At 50.5% G+C, this 22,070-nt stretch overlaps 1 protein-coding gene across 3 annotated transcripts in view; it reads right to left on the reverse strand.

Moving 5' to 3' along the window:
• The window catches only part of CDC42BPB (CDC42 binding protein kinase beta), a 113,375-nt gene that overhangs the window by 27,461 nt on the left and 63,844 nt on the right, over nucleotides 1-22,070 (reverse strand). For all 3 annotated transcript variants that reach the window (XR_014015359.1, XM_081228190.1, XM_081228191.1), the window contains 13 exons: nucleotides 16,257-16,350; nucleotides 14,215-14,415; nucleotides 12,148-12,396; nucleotides 10,453-10,532; nucleotides 8,385-8,551; nucleotides 8,184-8,303; nucleotides 7,169-7,302; nucleotides 5,730-5,972; nucleotides 3,794-3,904; nucleotides 2,276-2,520; nucleotides 2,066-2,171; nucleotides 1,571-1,695; nucleotides 1,012-1,117 (listed from right to left, as the gene is read on the reverse strand). Coding sequence is in view for 2 of the 3 variants with exons in the window: in XM_081228190.1 (XP_081084316.1) it covers nucleotides 1,012-1,117; nucleotides 1,571-1,695; nucleotides 2,066-2,171; nucleotides 2,276-2,520; nucleotides 3,794-3,904; nucleotides 5,730-5,972; nucleotides 7,169-7,302; nucleotides 8,184-8,303; nucleotides 8,385-8,551; nucleotides 10,453-10,532; nucleotides 12,148-12,396; nucleotides 14,215-14,415; nucleotides 16,257-16,350 (1,981 nt within the window). In the remaining variant the exon portion in view is untranslated. The remainder of the gene's footprint in view (nucleotides 1-1,011; nucleotides 1,118-1,570; nucleotides 1,696-2,065; nucleotides 2,172-2,275; nucleotides 2,521-3,793; nucleotides 3,905-5,729; nucleotides 5,973-7,168; nucleotides 7,303-8,183; nucleotides 8,304-8,384; nucleotides 8,552-10,452; nucleotides 10,533-12,147; nucleotides 12,397-14,214; nucleotides 14,416-16,256; nucleotides 16,351-22,070) is intronic.

Raw genomic sequence — 22,070 nt, forward strand, 5'->3', positions numbered from 1 at the left:
CATTCCTGGTGGCACAGTGGTTAAGAATCCACCTGCCGATGCAGGGGACACAGGTTCGAGCCCTGGTCCAGGAAGATCCCACATGCCGTGGAGCAACTAAGCCCGTGCGCCACAACTACTGAGCCTGAGCTCTAGAGCCACAACTACTGAAGCCCGCGCACCTAGAGCCGATGCTCCACAACAAGAGAAGCCACCGCAACGAGAAGCCCGTGCACCACAACCAAGAGTAGCCCCTGCTCGCCTTAACTAGAGAAAGCCCGCACACAGCAACGAAGACCCAACACAGCCAAAAATAAATAAATAAATAAATAAAAACAAAAAATGTATTGTGTTTTGGTGACGGAAGCTCAAGAACAGCGAGAGGTCAAGGATGAGCTGGAACCTATCAGAGACGGACTCCTGAGGTTCGGCGTCTACAAGCCGCATGTGCTCCAGGCCCTGTGGGACGAGGGCCAGCAGTTCAGTCCACTCGAAAGTACTGGCCCCCCCACCTTGGTAAATATACCTTCAAACCAGGAAAACATGGAATAAAACTGTGCGTTCACTAAGTTTCATTCTAGCCAGAATCCTAATGAAGTTTTGTTCCTCTTCACCTTTACTCTTACTCTGTAAATTATTCACAAAGTAACTCACACATGCGTATTTTAACAAGGGTAAATGTTGGAGGAGAGAAGGGGGCGCGAGCTGCTGCATGGGGACCAGCACCACCAGCCCAGCGCTCAGAGTCACACAGACTGCTGGACAGACTGACAGATCTACACACTAATAAAGCAAACCTCCTCGACGGCGGAATCCTGTCCTGCTAAGTTAAGACTGCACCACAGAGCCTGCTACTCAACAGTGATTTGCTAAATGAATGAATGGTATCAAAGTAATCTGTGATCTCCTGATGCCCGACAAGATGCTAGCCACACAGAAACCTCTCACGTCACTGAATTACCTGCACGTTCACATCTGGAGCCACCGATGATCCCCCAGCAACAGAAGTGTGCATTTCAGACCCAGACCTACCAGTGTCCTTGAGCCCAGGCTGGAGCTCCTCAGCGCCTCGAGCTCTTCGGTCATCTTCGAAGCCAGGGCCTGAAGATAGCCCCGGGCATCCTTCTCGTCGCTGACCCTGGAGGGGAACGGCCATCCCGTGAGCCAGAGGCGCCCACCGCCCCTCCTCAGGGCACGGCGGCCCAATGCCATGTCACCCCCCGTCACCCATGACGAGCCCACACCCTGTTAGGGGAGGCCAGTCCCAGCTCGCTCTCTGGGGCTCCTGGGCCTTCGTGCAGCCGTGCTTCCCAGAAGCTCTGCCTCCGTTTCAGCCGGGACACACGGGGCGGGCCAGCACGACCCACACCCTCGGGGACTTGGTGGTGCTGTTTCTCCACCTTCAGTCTCATGTCATGATCACTGGACAGAACTGCTGCCCCCAGACGGTACCGACTTGGGGGAAACAGGCGAGATCTGTAGGGTTAGACCTCAGAGACACAGTGTGAGGTGTGGAGGAGGAGGTGGCAGCTGGGGAAACCGTGATGGGGGCGCCAGCTGGGCCGCACCGCGGGGCTCGCCGTGCACGTACCACTGAATGATTTCCGCGATCTGGGCTTCCCAGTGGGCAACCGACTCCTTCTTGGCTGCCAGATCCTGCAGTTCATCCTCCAGCTGTCTGTTCTGAGCTGTCAGTTTATCCACAAAGGAACAAAGCTGAAATTAAACAATTGTAACACACAACTCGTTACTGGGCATCCTTAGCATTATGAAAACTACAAGTTCTTTTGAATTTTGAAAGTTTTCTTTAATCGTTATGAGAGTTTCCCAAACGAAGTTTCCAATGTGGACTTTCTGATCATATCTAACTTAAGTCACGTTTCAATACAAATCTTAACATCAAAGTGATTAGAGCTACTGGTTTCAGGTAATTAGCAGCTTGTAACCAAATGAAAACATCCCATTTAAAAGATCAAACGTATTACTTCACTTAAAAATTAAAATACTTAAAATACCAAACTTCTAAGACTCAAGAACGAAAAAATTACAGCATCCACAAAGTGACAGTTCAGATCCTTTAAATCACCTTTTCGTTTTCAGCAGTTAATTTCTTGTTTTCCTCAAGCAGCATCGCCCTTTCTCGTTCGTACTTGTCTTTGACTGTGCCCACGGCCTCCTCCATCTCACTGTGCCTGAGAAGGCGGGAGAGGTTTTAGGGGTTCCTGACTTTGCCAACGCTCCTCCCCGGGCCCGGCGCAGCCCGAGGCCTCTGCGCCGCGGGGCTGCGCGGACTCACCTCTCACGTTTGGACTTCTCTAACTTGTCCTTCAGCACCAGGACCTCCTTCTGCAGGGCCAGCTGCTGGCTTTCAGAGTCGTGCACCTCTTTCTTCACATTCTTCACCTCCAGCACATGGGAGGCCTCGCGTCTCACCAATTCCTCTTCATAAAACAGGACTTTCTTCTCAAGCTCAGATTTTATCTTGGAAATCTCCTGCTGATGTTCTAAGGCGGCACCTGGCCCACGGCCTCCTTGCTTCATCTGAAGATAAAGATTGGAATAAATTACAAATCTCTGCGCCCTCCTCGAGGCTCAGGCATCACCCCTACCACGGCAGACACTTGCAAGCGCTTTCTTCCTCTGCCCTGCCAACGGACACCGATCCTTCTAACAGCTGTAGGGCAGGCTTTGGGGCGGAGGGAGTGGGTGGTGGTGTCTGCCCTGGGACGGGGGGAGCCCAGATCTGCCTGGGACCCAGAGGCCCCGTCTCACACTCTGACACGAATGGTCCTCAAGGTCCCCTCACGCTGTCCGTTCATTCACGCAACAGTGTTCTCTGGAGGGCTGACCGTGTGCCAGGCACCCTCCTGCTAACAGGGTCACACAGGGTGGTGACGTGGGAAGTGAGCCATCAGGCTAGGAAGGTCTTCATCACGGGGGAGGCGGGGGCTCAGCCAGGGCAGAGGCACTGAGTGAGGGGAGTGGGGGGACAAGCTGCAAGTGTCTGAAGAACAGGAGGAATTGGGGGGCACGAGGAAGGAGGTCAGGGCTATTCGAGCTCTGTGGGAAGCCGTCAGAGGGCATTAACGACGTGACGAGCTCTGACTTTGGTGTAACAAGCTGCTGTGTGGACAGCAGACTGCAGAGGGCACAGAAAGGGACGGGGAGACGCGGTCACAGGCCGCCGAGTCCGGGCAAGACTCGGCAAAAGGTGTTGCCTGTGGAAGCAAAGACAACAGGGAGAAGCTGACACCTCGGGGGTGTGTGCTGGGGGGATGGGCCAGGTGTGAGGGCGAGAGAAGACCCATTGTCTGCATTTCACAGATGAGGAAACCCAGGCTCAGAAAGTGGAGTCCTGGATCTAAAGTCTCGCCAAGCACATGAGGAGCCACTACAGCCCTCCCCCACTCCCCCGCCCCTCCCCAGCCACCCCACTGCCCTCTGGCCCTGGACGAGGGCCCCGGGCCACCAGCCCGGCTCTTCCACTGTCAGCAGCAGGACATGGGCTGTAAGCTTTTCCAGAAGCGGACTCCACCGAATTTAGAAACCCCAAGACACAGAGAAAGCATGAGGCGTCAGTTTGCTAGGGCTGACTCTAAACTGCCGGAAACATTTACACAAGGAAGGAAACGAAGGAACCCGGTTTTTACAGGTGAGAAGCTCCCATAAGCTTTCACACCGCGTTCCCGGCCACCCGCCGCCCCCGCCCCACGGGACCCCGACCATCGTATCGTTTAAGGTGACTCCCGCCCGGCAGCCACTAAGGATAAGAGTCTGCTCTCTCGGTAAGAATAAAGACCTAATCAAGCACTACCTTGAGGGCCTCAAGCTCACTTTCTATTTGCTTGGAGAAGTTCTCGCTGTGCTCACGCAGCTTGCGCTCCTTGGAGGCCTCGGCCACGGCGTCCTCGAGCTGAGCTTCCAGCTAAGGAAGAACAGCGCTTTTTACCAACACAAACCAGCTCCACCGCGGCAGCTAGACCTTTACCCAGAAGGAACTCTAAAAGAACGAAACCTTGTAACTCTTCGCTCTTCATCAGATTTTGATCACAAAGTAAAGGCTGAGAAATACACTTCAGGACTTAACTGCAATGGCTGTTTAGTAATAAAACAAGTTTAAACTCTAATGTAAATTGATACTTTGAAACTATATTTCAAGAAGAGATACCAGTTTGTGAAAACAAATACTCCAATACCTGTAGGATACAGATTCTTTTTTTTTTTTTTACTTATTTATTTTTGGCTGTGTTGGGTCTTCGTTGCTGCCCGCGGGTTTTCTTTAGTTGTGGCGAGCAGGGGCTACTCTTTGTTGCAGTGCGTGGGCTTCTCATTGCAGTGGCTTCTCTTGTTGTGGTGCATGGGCTCTAGGCACGCGGGCTTCAGTAGTTGTGGCTCGCGGGCTCAGTAGTTGCGGCTCGCAGGCTTATTTGCTCTGCGGCATGTGGGATCTTCCCGGACCAGGGCTTGAACCCACGTCCCCTGCATTGGCAGGCGGATTCTTAACCACTGCGCCACCAGGGAAGTCCCAGATTCATTTTTTTTTAAATGGAAGACTTGAAACATACACAAAAGTAGATAGAGTGGTATAATGAAGCCCATGTGCCATGACCTGGCGTCAAGAGGTAGCACCCTGGGCCTGCTTCAGCTGCATGGCTACTCCCCAATCATTTTAAAGCAAATCCCAGACATAGTATCATTTCACCCAGAACTGGAATGGTCATGCTTAATTAGGGGTTCACTACAAAGAGTTACAGTTGGCTAGAACTACAAATGTCCTGGGGTTGCAAAATCAACTGTGTAAGAAGAAAACAAATAGGCATTTTGAGGCCAAAGGACAAAGAGCCCTGAACACGAAAGGATCAAGAGCATATACTCCTGGGCCCTCGCACTCAGTTTACCGAGTAAACCCTTAACAGATTTTAAAGGAAGGGTTGTGGGAAATATGTTGCCTGTTGGTAGCAGAACGTTTGAAATCACCTCGGGCAGCAGTTCAAAGTGGGGTCCTGAGGCCCTTTTAGGGTCTGCAAGGCCCTTCCCCTTCTAAGTCCCTACCTTAGGAGCTGGGCTTTCTTGACGTACATTATACAAAAAAGCGTATCACTCCAGACAATACAGAAACAGATACGAGAACCCGGGTGTTTTCTATTAAGTCAGACATTAAAGAAAGGCATAAGCATTTTAAAAATGCCATACTTCTCACTATATTTTAAAAAAATGGGTCACTTTTCATAAAAATGTTATTTATGTTAACATGTAATGAGTCTGTTGTTATACTGAACATTTTTTCAGTTTTAATTTCTAACATGGTAAACATTAAGACCTATAACCACACAAACAAAAGCCCTTCGGGGCCCTCAGTGATTTTTGAGTGTCAAGGATCCCAAAGCCAGTCTCAGGACCACTGCTCTGGGGCAGCCGGCGTTGCATACCTAGAAGCCTTCGTGTCTCCTGGAGCCATGCTGCATCACATCATGACGTGTTTCTATGGTATTTCTTGTTCATGAATACCCTCTATTCTGCTTTAAAATTTTAGTACTACAGGAACTTCTTTTAATAACTTCACAAATAGGGAACAAGGGCTGAGGGCTACAAAATTAGACGCTTAGCAAAGCGACTACTTGGCTTCACATGAAATTTAAGATCCACTGTATTTTCAAGTGATTTACGTGACGCAGCCTAAGCTCCCAAAGCTGTTTCACTGGGATCACCCAGGCGCCCCACCAGCGTCCCCCGAAGCCCCGAGAAGCTACCTCCTTCCTGCTCTTGTCGGCCCTGCGGGCCTCCTGCCTCAGCGCGTCCACCTTCTGCACGGCCGCCTCCACCTCCTCCTCCCGGTCCCGCAGCTGCCGGGACACCTTCTGCTTCTGGGACCGGAGCTCGGCCATGCGCTCGTTGAGCTCGGAGAACTCCTGCAGGGCCAGCTTCCGCTGCTGGTGGGCGTCTTTCAGTTCCCGGGCCTGGGACTTCAACCGCTCGGAAGCCTCAATCAATTGCTGAACACACAGAGTTAAATTACAGACGGTTTACGTTTGCCTAACAAGGACTAGAAGGCGAGAAGCGCTGTCTTCCACTGTATTAAGGGGTTAAATTGACAGCAGATCTGGTTACAGGCTGTAGCCACAGCCCCGAGAGCTGACCTTCCTGGAAAAAGCCCTTTGTTTGTCCCAGCGCAGCCTGAAGAAGCCCACCTGAGACCAGTGAGACCCTCCTATGATGTGAGCAGCTTGCTCACAGAGGCAAGTCTGGCTCGGGAATTTCAACCTCTCCCCTATGTCATCCACACAATCACAAAAGTAGATGAAGCATGAATCTGGTCACCAATCTAGTTACTTAAACCCAGCAGAATCAGAAAAGAACATATTATATACAAAAATGCTTAAGATTTCAATCAAAGTAAAGGACTGTATAAAAACAATCTGCTCCTCCCTGCAGCCGATCCCTTGACAACTGGGCGGCTCGGTCACCGTGGCACCTGCTGGCGTGTGGCCGGAAGCAGCAGGATCTGAGCAGGCCGGCAGGGCAGCTCCCGCCACAGGGAGGAGACGCCCCTGTGGACCCGCCCACTGCAAGTTTCTCCCACCCACCTACGCCTCTGAGACGAAGCCCTGCAGGTGGTACGATACCACGGGGAACAGAAATCCTGCTCGATTCAGAAAACAGGCCCCGACCACAGGGTCAACAACCGAGTGTACTTTAGGAAACACGGTCCTCACTGGTGTGAACATACTGCTGTCTGAACACAGTTGGACATGTCTCACTGAAAATCAATGTCACGAAGGAGCTACGGCCTCTTTCGCAAAGCCTGGCCAGAGCTGCAGGCAGCTGCAGGCCGGGCAGGAAGGACAGGGACTCTGGCTCGGGTGAGGACAAGCGCCCTGAGCCAGCTGGGTCAGCGCAAGGAAAACCCTCAGCCCTCACATGGGGATACCGCCCGCTCAGCAGGCTGTGTCCGAGGTTAAAGACGGTGACTGTAAAGTGCGCCCGTGCAGCCGAGGCGCCGAAGAGCACCCGCGACCGCGAGCAGCCCCACGGTAACCGGGCGCCAGTTTCACTCCTTGTGAGCCTTGGCAGCAGGGGCCAGGATCCCGCACACAGACGAGGGGCCTGGACGTCCTCGAACGTACGCACGAACTCAGCCTCACCCTCTGCAAGATCACGTAAGCCTCTCTCACACAAACGAGGCCCCTACCTTGTGGAAATCCTCCTTTTCCTGCCGCACCAGGCGGTACTGCTTCTCCAGGCCTTTCAGTCGATGCGCGGAATCCTCGTGCTCCTGGCGGAGGGTCACCGTGTCCTCAAGCTGTCGCTCGAGCCGATTGGAATCTGAGTAAAAGAGAAAAGAAAGCGTATTCCCTTACGTGCAAAACTTTCTGATCTGACTTACTGACAGGGAATTATTTAATAATCCCAAATGCCCCCGAGGCTTTTTTGACGTTCTCTCTCAGGCACGCACATGGCCACCTGCACACCTGAGCAGACGCACCAGACTTGGCTCCGCCCCTCTGTCTACGCACCCTTCCCCGGGACCGTGAGCCCCAGGGCGGCACGCACCTCTCTGTCTCGCCCTTGCTCCCTGTGTGAGACAGCACCGTGCAGCCGAGTGGTGCAGGAGGGTTTTAGTACGTAATGGACTCAATGGAAGCCCTTTTCTGGATCGGGATAGTGGGTCCCAGATAGGAAACAGAGAGAAGGCAACTGACTCGGGTTTGATTTGAGATGAGAGTCAAGTGCCGCAGCAACCCATGTGTCAGGCAAAGGGTTAAGACTTAAGGGTGACTTGAGTCTCCAGGAAGCTCTGATAACCTAGGAACCACAAAACACACACTGTCGTGACAGCAGAACCAACTCCTAAAACACTGGAGAGTGAGTACAGCCACTGAGGGAAGCTTCAGAAAGGAAAGTCATGGCAATTCTGTCTTAGGGCGACAAAGAGGAGAATTAAGATAGAGAAACGCAGAATATTCTGAGAGTGTATGCATAAAATATTAAGAACCGATTCTAGCTGTAACTGTAACATTATAGTATTAGAGTTAAGCAAGTTGGAGAAATGATTTTAAATAAACTGACAAAACACCAGAACGCTTTGCTAAAGTTTAACATTTTTTCCCTGCTTTTCCATCCAATGAAAAGGACTCTGAAAATTTTCTTGGCAGAGACGAATGCCCAAGAGTAGAGACTAAGCAGTCTGACTTCAGAACACTTACCTGCTATTTTGTTCTTCAAACGTTCGATTTCTTCGTTCAGCTTTTTGATCTCCTTATCCCGGGCTGAACCACCCAGGGCCCGGGCCGAGCCGTGGAGGGACTGGACGGTCTGGGTGGACTCTGGGGAAGAGACACACACGTGAGTGCAGGCCCATGGCAGTGGCGAGCAGACCCCACCGCAGAGGCCCCGCTGCCACTCACCCTGCAGCTTCCTGCTCAGCTCCAGCCTCTCCTGCTCCAGCCTCCGGATCCTCCTCTCATAGGCTTCAACCTGCAAGCTGTTCTCCAAGTCCCGCTGCACACCCTCGTCTCTGGTTAATGTGCTGGACTGCATCGTGCTCTTCAGAGAGCCCCGGTCAGAAAAACAGCTGCAAATAAAGCAACAGGGTTTTCTGATCTACTGAGAATTTACAGTGATTCCATTAGCATTTAAAAACTTCCTGGGGTAAAAGATAAGCCTCTTTAAATTGGCAAACAAAAACACTTGTGAAAAGACTTTATTGTTTATGGAGCCAAAATTAGACAAGAGTCTTCCTTCCTGCAACTGACTGTGTGACAACGGGCAGCGAAGAGGGACGCCCTCAGAGCTGGCCAGAGACACTGCCTCTGCACGGGAGGGGACGGTAGTCTCTTTCTTTCTTGTTGAAGGACTGCGGGTTTACAATGCTGTACTAGTACAGAGCAGAGCTTCTAAATCATCGCATCCGCTCAACTAGACACCGAGCAGAGAAGGCCTCCTGCATGAGGAGCTGGGCTGGGGGGCCCGGCTGGGCTCAGGCAGAGGCTTCCCGGGACGCTCACCCTGGAGGCCTGCGGCACAGTGAGCCGGCGAGGGCACGCTGGCTCCACACTGACTGGAGACGGTTCCTTCCACCCTTTGGGGCTCATCCTCCCCCGAAGGCTGAGGACCCGTAAGGTCCCTCAAGCCCAGCGTCTCAGCAGCAGTTAAGCTCCTCAACAACGACCAGCCGACTCACAACGCACAGACCAAGGCCGAGGATGGTTCCCTCCATCAGAGCTTAACTCGGGGACAGGTTACTTAGTTCCTCTTGCTTTTAACTGACAGTGATGTCAGGGACGTTTCTGAGTCCTACAGCGCATGCGGTGAGGCACCCGTCGTGCACGCCAAGCACACACACACTCAGGAGGGGCTGGCTGGTGCTTCTCACAGGTGGCCCGAGGATGCCGTGCCAGCTGGCACTGCCAGAGTCCGGGGTCCGTTCCAGAAGGAGGCCCCTGGACCCAACCCGACACACCTGAGCCTCGGTCGGGGGGCGGGGCTGGGATCCACAGGCGTGATCAGCACCCAGTGAGCTGACCGCAGTGGGACGGTGTAGAGCCCCTGCAGAGGGGCTAATGAGTCACTGCGCCCAGCACACCCTGGAACGCCTCCTCTTGGCTGGAAGGCACGTGCCAGAACTTTGGCTCACGTGCTGTTTAACTCTGGCATCCACACCTCAAGAGAGTTTCTACAAGCTTGAGCACAAGTAACCCTCTTCTGCAAGGAATCTGTATCACTTCAGGCACCGTGGCAGCTCCATGTGTTTTATTTTGCCCGCCTTTCTTCCCAACCCCTCTCTTCTTGGCCCAGTTTCCTTTTAAAAGCACGTTAGAGCGTCTCCGGCAACACAACTCTGCCAGAGGCCCATTCGAGACAGAGGCCGACGCAGACGAACACCAGCCGGGGGCTCCCGGGGCTGGAGCCACACGTGGGGCTGATGCTCTCCGCTCTGGTGGGGACTGTACTGCAGTCCCACTCATGGGAGCGACGGGGCCGTGGCTAAGAGCCCTACGAAAGCGAGTGGGAGCCCTGATGAAGATGGCACTCAGCCGGGAGTGAATGGACACCATGCCACTAACTGCGGCCACTGAGGTCCCATCAGCACAAACGCTGCCAGTGCCGATGGCCTACAGAGATCAGGCGCCAGCAAACTATGGCCCGAGGGCCAAATCCTCTTGAGCCTGCTTTTGTACCTCCCGTGAGCTGAAAATGGTTTTTACATTTTTAATGGGTTGTTAAAAAAGAAAAGTATACAACCGAGATCAGAAAGCCTAAAGTATGTGCTACCAGGCCCTTCATGGAGAAAGTCTGCCGACCCCGCTATATGTGGCATCACGTGAAGCACCAGGTGTGCATTTTTAAAGGACAAAGCCATCCAACGCTCCATTAAGCACAGCCCTCTCAGCGCTCGGACTGCTCACACCCCCCACCCCCCACCCCACATGGGAAGGCGCCTGCTCCGCTGCTGAGCGATAAATGCTGACATACCTCTCCGTGGTGAACGTAAAACCGATGAATGGCAAATGTAATCCAGAAAAGCCCGTATGAGAACCAGGAGGTAATATTTCCTGCGCAAGAACACACAACATGAACGAAATTATGTTCAAACAAATGGCAAACGAGGGAGAAAAAGTATTACCCCAGGATGAACTCAAGAGTGCAGTGGGGAGAACGGAGGGTGCTTCTGGAATGTTGCCTCCATGGTGCCACCTGCATGGGGCCGGGTACCAGCAGGTCCACTTCCCGCTCCTGGCAGGGGCCAAAGCATGACGCAGCTACGGGGATAAACCCACTGCTTTTGATGATCATAATGGCACGGGCCCAACTTGGATCAGGCTGCTAACTGTGAACCTTCTAAAGCGGCAAGATCCCCACTCACCGTGACCCTGGGCAGGGAGGAGTGGGGGACCCGGGGCAGGGGCTTGGGCTCTGGGTTCCTGGCCTGAAACAGAGGCCAAGGCAGAAGCAGAGTTTGGAACCCAAAGGTAGACCGTTTAGACCATTTTAGGTTTACTACAACTCTGTTTTTCAATATGAGGGACCTTCTCTATTAAAAATAAAAGCAAAGTTATTTATCTGGAGAATTTCAGTGTGGAAACAGTTTCTTTGAAGTACAGGAAAAATCCTTTCAACAATGATAATACTTTTCTCAGTCTTTTCTCACATCATCTAAACGTCAGTCCTTATTTTACCAAGAAAAAGTCTGTATGGAATCATCAAGATTTTTCTTTTACTTGGTTGAAACCTCAGTTTCTCTATCCCCAAACAAAGGCACACGTATAGACTAATAGGGCTGAGTTTGATGAGGCTAAAATAGTTGTACAGCATATGAGCGAAACTCTCTGGGGGCCAAAGGTACATTGACAAGTGCATCAGAGGCCCTGGCAGAAAAGGTCAGACACCAGACGGGTCCCAGGGCCACATCCCAACTTGAAAAACCCACGACCTGAAACATCAGCAATTCAAAATCGGCCCATCACCGTCACTCCTGATCCCCTGAGGCATAAGGAAACATTCACGCACACGCTGAACACACGTGATGGCAGGAAGTCCGGATGTCCTTACGCACAGGGTCAGTGAGAAGGACCGGAAACTCTGAGCCCATGTACTACCTGTGGGGCCGCAGGCGGGCCCCTGGCAGTGGTGACAACAGAAGTGATGTTCTAATGTGATAACGTACCTGACGCTGTTTCGCAAAGGTACAAAGCCATGAAGATAAAATTAATTCTGATGAATTCTAAAACAAAATAGCTATTTAATAACTCCATTTTACTCAAATTGAGTAACCCATCTTTTTTTTTTTTTTTTTTTTTGTGGTACACGGGCCTCTCACTGCTGTGGCCTCTCCCGTTGCAGAGCACAGGCTCAGCGGCCATGGCTCACGGGCCCAGCCGCTCCGCGGCACGTGGGATCCTCCCGGACTGGGGCACGAACCCGTGTCCCCTGCATCGGCAGGTGGACTCTCAACCACTGCGCCACCAGGGAAACCCGAGTAACCCATCATTTTAAAAAAGGGATGTTAAGGACCAAGCCGTAGGCTGGGATAAAAGGTACGTTTTCTTGAGACAATTGCCAAAATTTCTGGAGCCCAGCACAGTTCTAAGATTCGCCACCTCCAAGGCGAGCGACCCTGTGCGCGGCAGACCCCCTGGGGTGTGACACAGGGACGGCCGCCGCACTTACAGCGTTCCTCAGCACGTCGTCATCCACATCGAAGTTGGACGTGTCAGAAGGACTGCTCACGTCCGGGATGTACGGGGCTTCCAGGCTTCGTATGTCTTCCCAGTTCAGCCCCTGGAAGAACGCGTGCTTCTTGAAGTCCTCCACCCCGTTCTGTCCCAGCCGGCGCTCCCTGCTGCAGATCAGCCTCTGGATGAGGTCTTTCGCCTCCTCGGACACATCCGTGACGTGGGATGGGAACTGAAACCGCTCCTGGAGGGGGAGGGGGGCAGATCAGGGGACACGTGATGAAAGCACTCAGAAAAATCTAAGGTGCACAGACATCACAGGGAACAGAGTAGAAACAACAGCTCCAAAGCAACAGTCACTTTTTATTTCGTGGTAACTAAGTGCAACCAAAGCTAATGAAGCCGAATTCCAGAAAAGCAAACATAAAAATCCTAAGTCTTGCTGGTTTTCCTCATGGCAGACTTGTTACCACATTGCACATAAATTAAAACAGCGATAAATTTTCACCTATCAAGGTGGCAAAGAATGCTGACAACAGGCTGTGGGTGGGAGAGAAACTGGCACAGCCTCTCAGAACGCATTTTGCCAACAGCTGTGGCAGTTCCACTTCCAACAATTTAGTCTAGAGAAACGGTCCCAAAGAGAAAACATAACATGTTCATGATGCCATTCTATTCCAACCAAGAAAAGTGAAAATTACCTAAATGCTCATCAAAAAGGGACTTGTTAAAACAACATATGGTGCACACATACACAGAGAGTAAGGTCCACCTCTGCGTGCTGAGCAGAAAGATGACCAAAACCCCGGTCATATGCGATGTGATGCCATTTATTTAAATGCCAACCCCCCACGCCAGCTTAAGTCCACAAGGCCACACACCACCATGGCACAGTGGGCCTGAGCACTGAGCTGCCCCTGCTGTCCAGGCCTCACCTCTGTGACCTACCTCTAAAAGAGCACAGCTGCACAGGGCTGCAGTGGAGACTGAATAAAAGAACGAAGAGACCACTAGGCCAGGCCCCACAGGCGGCAGGCGCTCGGAAACAGCAGGTCTTAGAATTTAACCAAGTCCTATCTGTTACCTTAACCACGCTCATCACTGCGAAGTGCATGGGGTGTTTTTCACCATCTATTTACTGCATGCATTTTTGCATGTCTGAAGTTTTTATAGTAAGTATATATTAATTTAAAAATAAAAAATTATTTCTACTTTGGGAAAAGTGTTTTCTTAAAAAACAGTCTAACTTGCTTTGATTTAAACAGAAGACCCTTCACCACTTTACTGTTAATCTGCTCCCTACTTGAGCAAATAAAGGGAGACAGGGCTGCAGGACAGATGGCAGACAAGTGCGAACCTTGCTGGGGTGTGTGAGTGACGGAGCAGGTGGGGAAAAAAAGAATGCGGTAAGCGAACAGGCAGAAAGGATGACACTGGCATTAGAAAGACATTTGATGAGGAGCGTGAAGAAAAAACACGGATGACAAAAACACTAGGTGGAAGAAGAAATAATAAACAGAAAGACGAAGGAAACAGAAGAGAGCAATGTTGAAGTGAAAAATGAACAGCTGGGAAAAGGAAAGGGGAAAAATAAGAGGAAAAGAAATAGCATCAAGAAAGGACTACGAACGCTACTATGTTGAGATGTGTGATCTGTTCATGACAACTGACTTCTGGGCAAACAGGTTTGAGAGTCCGAGCTGGCATCTGACGGATCCAGAAGCACAGGTCACAGTGGTCAGTGGGCCACCCTCTCTGGCAACTCCCACCCCACATGGCACCGCGGGTACCTGCGTCTTCCTACCGAAGCCCGCTCGCTTCTCCTGCAGGGATCCTGGCCTGATGAACCCGTCACCCTCCGCCAGGAAACAGGAGCATCCTTGGAACCTCCCCTCCCACCCATGCCTTCTGCGTCAGCGGCCTGTGCAGACTCCCGTCGGGCTGCCCAGCCTGCTCCACCCCATCCCTCTTCCCCAGTGACGCCCCCTCAGGCTGCCTTCCTTGCTTCGGGGCCTGCGCCTCGGGACTAGAGCAAACAGGGTGTGGAAATGCAACCGCTTACTTCATGGTTCATGATCTTTCCATAGGTCTCCACAAGGGATTCTGCGTAAAACGGCGTTTCTCCATAGAGCATCTCGTACATGCAGACGCCCAGAGACCACCAGTCGCACTCAGGGCCGTACTTGCCCATGCCGTCCTCCATCGCCTGCAGGATCTCTGGGGAGATGTAGTCAGGGGTGCCCACGGCCACAGAGGACTGCACCTTAGGGGAGAGGGCGGTTGGTGTTGAGGGGTAACCCTAGGGCATCTCTACTTTCAAATTCCTAATTATTTTCTCTAAAACAGGGACAGCAGATGATGAAATCATCCTGGAATAAAACTGGCACCTGATCATGATTTATAAACCTAAGAATTCAAAATTCAATGCAAGTAAGTGTTCCTACAGCACTAAACATCAGGCAATGTCCAGAATGCACGAGACTCTTGCACACTGGGTCTTTCAACGCCCAAATGCCCACCAAGCCTCCACATGGCACTGAAGACCCACATTCTCCACTGCGGCTCAAAGTGTGGTCCAAGGACCATGTGCATCCAGCCCAGCCCTTCTCAGACTTTCATGCAGGGACACCATGTACCTGTGAGACAGAGATTCTAAGACGCTGCATTTCTAACATGCTCCCAGGGGAAGTCCAGGCTGCTCACCACACCCTACCCTCTGGCCCCCAAACAGGAACGTCTGCAAGTAGGTCCAGGGACCAGCTGGGTGCCTGGACACTCCCTACATGGGGCACTGGGAATGGACCTGAACGCAGCGACACCTCTATGGAGAGCTACAACTGGCGAGGTGGCAACCATCCCGGAGAAGGCAAGGGGGCTGCGCAGGCTGAGAGGTCACAGACCGGCCTCAGAGCACGTGGAGTCCACAGGCCTGAGGGTCAGGCAGGACACGGAGACGAACAACCAAGAAGGCCCATCTGCACAAAGACCAGGCTCTCCCCAGGTGCCAGCCCCAGAGCCATCTGGATGACTCAGCAGGGAGTCCTCAGGGCTCTGACCGGGCAGCAGGGCGACACCTGTCAGGAGCCATCGCAGGGTGGGTGCCACCGGGACGGGGGTGCCATGCAGGTAAGAAAGGTGACCAACACTCCGGCTCAGACCAAGGCCACTGCTCCCAGCGTTACAAGACTGGCTTCGGGGACAGCACCGATATATCAATCAACGCGTGGTCAAGACTTCCAGAAATAAGAGACTGGCTTTGTGGAGAGAAAGTGAGTAAATCGCTTCACTCTTTTGAAAACACTGTCAAGTGATGCCAGTTTTACAGGTTCTTTTACTGCTGCTTGAAAACTCACAGTAAGAAGGGGGGCGGGGGTCTGCTCTCCTCTGGAGAAGTAGTTGCATTAGACTTTATGATATGTGTAGGTTCTAAAGAAGAAAAGTCTCCCAAACACCTCACACTGAAACTGCGACCAGGGCCGCAAGGGAGAACGCAGCTGATTCCCTAACGCGGTGCAAGCCGCTGGCTGGGAGCAGCGGAGTGAGGTGCGGCAGCCCCACTTGAGGCCACTCAGCCAGCGTGCTGGTCCAGCGGAGGCCCAAGCCCGGCCTCCTGGCGACGGCCCCTCCAGGGAGGTCCTCCTGCTGTGCGGGGAGTGTCCGTTGGCCCTTGGAACAGGGGTATCAAGGCCCCCATTTCTACATCTGCAACACCCCTGGCTGACAGGAAGTCCCGCCCCAGACAGAACCGAGAATGCACCGTCACCCAGTTAAGGCCTGTCCACCTAGCAGGCATTTTAAGCAAGGACCCAAGGGCTGCCTCTCTTTCACTGCCGTGCTGGCATGCTTTTAGCTGCCTAGGGATCTGAGGAAACCTGACAACCCCCCTTTTAGAAGGCATACGTATTATTTTTGTAAACATAAAAAACAATAAAGATGTTTTAAACTTAATAGAAAATTTCAACTGTCTCCTAAGCGCATTCTTCTTAATTTACATGAATAAACTTGGTTTCTTAATTGTATCTCAAACTGAAAATGTAAATAAGCCCCTTCTAATTGCAAGCAAACCCCAAAACCAAATGGAAAATCTCCAGCAAAAATACCTACAGTTCCATCATCATTCATCTTCAAACACGATCCAAAGTCAGCCAGGCGGATATGACCATTCACATCCAAAAGGACATTGTCGGGTTTAATGTCTCTGTTAGTAAAATAAACACACAAGTTAACCAATTCCATGCAACACATCAGGTAGGTCAAAGCCCTTAACTGGTAGCGGGTCACTGGGGGAAACGCCAGCATCAGTCCTGACAGCTGTAACAATCCAAGAAAACATCCCCGTGATGATGCAGCCGGGCACGGCAGCAGCAGTCACCGCCAGCGCTCATTCCTGCACAGCGGTTAATCCCCCATTAACACGCTGAGACACCGTTACTGTTCCCACCCACCCACCCAGCCTGCGAACCAATGCTTCCAGAGCACCTGCCTCGTGCCAGGCGCTGCTCTCGAGCCCGGGCGTACGACAGTACCAAGACCGCTCTGCCCTGCCTTCACGAAGCCTCACACCAGCTGGGGTGTCAGGAAATGAACATGCACATGCACAGATATGCACATGGTCTTGGCATCCCTGAGTACAATCCACAGGGCAAGTGCTACACAGAAACAGGAGGAGATATAAAAAGAGGTAGAGGGACAGAGTGTGAAGAGAGTCAAGGTGGCCGTCACCACCGAGAAGAGACGCCTGAGCAACTGGGGCCAAACAGCTACAGACCAACAAAGCACCACGTACCCCCAAACTGTATTTTATAGACAATGACAGGGAAGCTCCAGAGTGGAGTAGTCTACCCAGTCATACAGCAGCAGGAAAGTAAACTGTCCCACTAAACCCATGGTCTTACTGACTGTTCTTCTGTGCACTTGCCAACACCGGGCAGCGATGGGGGGACGGCAGGGTGGACTTTAAGGAACTAGCCCTCCTTCCTGGCAGAATAAGCTTATGTGACTGGAAAAGCCACATAAACACGAAAAGGAACATAAACTTTAAAAGCAGAGGAAGACATTCACCAAGAGGAGTACAAGGATGTTTCCAGCAGCACAACTTGTAACAGTCACAAAGTGGGATCCACCTAACGTCCACCTGCAGGAGACAGGTAAAGCAGCGGGCTGTCCTCACGTGACAGAACGCTACATCTCAGTGAAAACACATGGGAGCACCAACTACTCCCAACACCACAGACGAGTCTCACAAAGAAACGTGAGCAAAAGATGATGACAATTCTTACCCAAAAAGATAAACAAAGCAAAAAACCCTTCTAGCACTCCAAACTGAAATAAATCTCCTTAAATAAATACTCAGGAATATGAAAAGCAAAATAATATAATCCCTCAGTGAGTCAGAAAAATAATAACTAATAACAGGGGACTTCCCTGGTGGTTCAGTGGTTAAGACTCCATGCTTCTACTGCAAGGGGCGTGGGTTCAATCCCTGGTCAGGGAACTAAGATCCCACATGCCCTGCAGTGTGGCAAAACAAAAAGCAAACAAAAAAAAAAAACTACAAACAGAACTAGACAAACATAGGGAGAAGTGAAAAGAGAGTTGATTTAACCCAGGAAAGAAACAGAAGAAAAAGAAAAAATCTTAATAGAAATAAGGACTAAATTATAAGATGCCAAAGGGGAATCAATTTAAATAAAAATCTAATGAAAGGCATTGAAGAAATGGAGGAAAAGGTCTGAAAGAATAAAAATGAGACAAAGAATTAAAAAGGGTCAGAGAGAAAGTAGCTGGAGACTGAAATGGAAGACAAGCAAAGAAGGCACAACATATACATAACAGGAGTCCCTAAAGAAATCAAAACAATAAAGCATAACTAACATTTGAAACTATACTCCAAGAGAACTTTCCAGAAGTAAAAAAGACCTGAATCTACAGACTAAAGGGCCCATCAAATTTAAAAATAAATAAATAAAATGTCCCGTTTTTTGGAGCCAGACAAGTTGATATGGAACAACCAACATGGAAGAATAGCTAGAAAAACACTGAAGAGAAAGAGGTATGATGGAGGGACTTGGCCTTACGTGATTTCAAGCCTCCATGATTAAAGTAGTGTGGTCCCAGAGCACAGAGAGAAAGATGACAATGGAACAGAATAGAATGTCCAGAAACAGACCAAATTCATAAAGAAACTGAGTATATAATAAAGATGTTATCTCAGATCAGTGGGCAAAGACGCAAATAAGTTTCATGCTGGGACAACTGAAGAGCCTTTTAGTTAAAGATAAAATTAGATCCATTCTTTATACAAGAATAAACTACAAATGGATCAGAGATCCATACATAAAAAATAAAACTATTAGAAGAAAACATGGGTTTTCTTTCTCTCTGGGGTTTGAAAAAAAAAGTACTTCTAACTATGACTCAAAATCCCAATGTAATAAAAGACCAATAAATTTAATACGTTAAAAAAATCTGCATGGCAAAAGACTACAATAAGCAAAATCAAAAAGCAAAATGCAAACTTGGAAAAAATATTTGCAACATGTATTACAGATAAAGGGCAAATATTTAGCAACTGAAGGGAAAAAGCTAGAAATCAGAAAAATGGGCAAATGACATGAAATAAACAACTCACACAGACACACACAGAAAGATATAAAAATGAAATTCAACTCCACAAGAAAGACAAAAAACAAAAACAAAAAAACCCAACTGTACACCATCTCTAATCCATCAGATGGCAAAAGCATAAAAATACACTATGTTGCCAAGGCTGCAAGGAAACAGGCACTTTCATACACTGCTGGTAGGAACACAAAAAGGTGTATCTCTACGGAAGGAAACTGGCAACATCTGATAAAGCTAATAAAAAATGTTAGTGTATATCTAATATGTATTTTATTTCTCTGTCGATCCAGTGATCCCACTTCTAGGAATTCACCCTAAAGACATACTGACAATACAAAAAGATGTATGTATGAGGTTACTCATTACTGCATTATTTATAATTGCAAAATACTAGAAACAACCTAAATATCCACCCACAAGAGAATTAACTATAGTACCGATACATGTGGCGTGCTATGCAAATGTAAAAAAGAATGAAGAGCTCCATGAACTGATACAGAATGATTTCTAGGATATGTTAAGTGAAAAAAAACAAAATGCGTAAGTGCATATTTACCATGCTACCTTCTGTTTAAGGAAAGGAGAAATAAGGAAACATATATGCTAATCTTGCATATATAAACACACACACGATAAACAGAAAACAAGGAACTGGTTACTTAGAAGGGGCAGGGAATGAGGTGGATGCGATAAGGAAGGAAATGAGAGTTCTGAGTATAACCTTGTTTAGTTTTGGTATCATTGAAGCAAGCTTGTGTTCTACATGCTTAAGAAATGAAACGAAATCAACAAAGATGGGAACGGGCGCCTGAAATGGAAAGCTGATGAAACCAGTGAACCCAATCGTATTTCAAACCAGTAACACAACAGCACTAAAGGGAAATGGGGTAGGAAAAAACCCCAAACCTAAGTAACTTACGGCAGAGAACCTGACACTTGCAGTTGGGAGGTGGGGTTAGGGCTAGGGTTAGGTTTGTTTTTAGTAGGATAAAAGCAGAGCGAGGGTCCCTGGTAGCTTAGCACTTCCCTGGTGGTGCAGTGGTTAGGAGTCCGCCTGCCAATGCAGGGGACGCGGGATCGACCCCTGGTCCAGGAAGATCCCACATGCCGCGGAGCAGCTAAGCCCATGCTTCACAACTACGGAGCCTGAGCTCTAGAGCCTGCGAGCCACAACTCCTGAAGCCCGCGCGCCTAGAGCCCATGCTCTGCAACAAGACAAGCCACTGCAATGAGAAGCCCACACACCGCAACGAAGAGTAGCCCCCACTCGCCGCAACTAGAGAAAAGCCTGTGCGCAGCAACAAAGACCCAACGCAGCCAAAAATAAGTACGTAAATAAATAAATTTATAAATTATAGTAATAAAAACAGCAGAGCGATTCTGAAGCTACTTCAGATACATGGCAGGGCTGGGCAAATGACTGGACGTGCTGGTGCTGCTGGGAGCCAGAGGGGGAGACGGAAATGGACCGGGAGAAAGCCAGAAGGGTAACTCGTGATTCCCAAATTGGACATGGGTCTGTGTGTATAAATGCGGATGTGTATGGACATGTACTTTACTCTGTCCACTGAGGGGCCTAAAGCAGACACCCTGTAACTCTGAGCACACCCAGCACCCAGATATGGTCTTTAAAACCATTCCCCACTAAAGGAACCAGGGTTCCTCAGAGAAGGTACGAGATGAGCCAGAAACTAAGGCAGTACTCAAAAACGATGAGGGCACGTCAGAAACATGGGAGTCAGCTAGAAGGGGCTTCCACTGGCCAAATATGGGACAATATAAGCATAAAAAGAATTCAGACAATGACAAATTATAAACCGTTGGGGTGACAAAGGATCCATGTACCCACACTGATAATAAACAGACAAATGGGAGAGAAGGGAGTTGCTTCAACGTGGAGGGGATCCTGGAGTTTGGAAATTGTCATTTTGCAACCATCACAGTAAAGGCTGGCCCGGGCAAAAATCATCAACAGATACTAAATGTAGGGGGAAACTCTGAAGAGGATGTATGCATGATCTTAAATAAGTGTCTCCCCACAGGTTGCTTTTAGATACAAAGGGGAAAAGTCCTAACTATGCAGCAGTGAATCACTACTTGAGTCTAAGAAGACGGGTGGGGAGGGTCTTCACAAAGGCTGCCCCCTCCCTTTATACCCTCCAGAGGCGTTCAGCTGCTAACCATCTGCGTGCACCTTTTTTTTTCAATGGTGTTGGATTATCTGGGCAGCATGATTCTCTATTTAAAATATAATATCATCAATAAATGTTATTTTTTAAAAAACTGAATTGCCCATTTGCATGCAGGGAGGTTACAAAGAAAGGCCCTCTCAGCACAGCACCAGGGAGGCCGAGGGCAAGGACTAACCCAGAGCTGCTACCAGCAGTGCTTCTGAGCTGGGCAGGTGGTCCCCACAGCACCAACTGAGAGAGCAGCCAATCCAAGAGCTGACCGTCCCCACGGGCCACCACCCTGCTTGGGACTAACCCAGCCCATTCTCCCTCCAAGCCCAGCGGTGGCCGCTTTTCCAGCAGAGTCAGGCGCACAGCTGAGCAGCAGCTCCAGTGCCCCGAAAGTGCCTTTGCTCTGTCGGCTGCTGTGACTCTGGCTAAAACGCTGGAATTGGCCGGGGCGGGGCGGGGCGGGGCCGGGTGGGTGGGTGGGTGGGGTTACAGCCCTGGACAGACTGCAGTCTGTTTTCCTTCCTGTTCTGCCTGTGATGCTGGGAAGGGAGGCCCTCCCGCCTACTGCTGTCCCATTTCTGAGCGACACACGGTGCGCCTGTGAGGCTTCCTACTCCAAAACCAAGCCGCAGGCTCGGTGGAGGTGGCGCAGGGCTGGTCCCCGTGCCCCCACGGGCGGGCCTCCGTGCCAGCCCGGCTCCTGGAGGCCCCGGGCCGCCTCTGTCTCCGTCCAGGGCCTCTACTCCCACTCCACACCTCTTCTACTCGGCTTTCTGGTTTTCCTTTCCTAAGGCCTTTTTTGGTCTCTGAATATTCCTTCTCTTAAAAGTGTACCTGTTCTTATTTCGATCGTAAGCTGAACGTATGCTTTTCTCTCTGGGGATGTGATTTCCCAGCTGCAATCCTTCGTGAGCCTGTCGCTCTCGGTCTCTGCCTTTGCTGGCATCTGGGGCTGACCTCTCAGGAAGCGGCAGCACCCACCGGGGGGGGTGGGCTCCCAAGTCCGAGCTCCCCATTGCTTCTTGCACAGTGAGCCTCGCAGGGGTCCAAAGCCGGGGAGCAGCCATCCTGGGCAGGAGCGTGTGGCCCCAGGCAAGCTGCCCCCCCGCTC

The sequence above is a fragment of the Mesoplodon bidens genome (assembly GCF_964165515.1).
Source record: "Mesoplodon bidens genome assembly, chromosome: 3".
NCBI classification, from domain to species: domain Eukaryota; kingdom Metazoa; phylum Chordata; class Mammalia; order Artiodactyla; family Ziphiidae; genus Mesoplodon; species Mesoplodon bidens.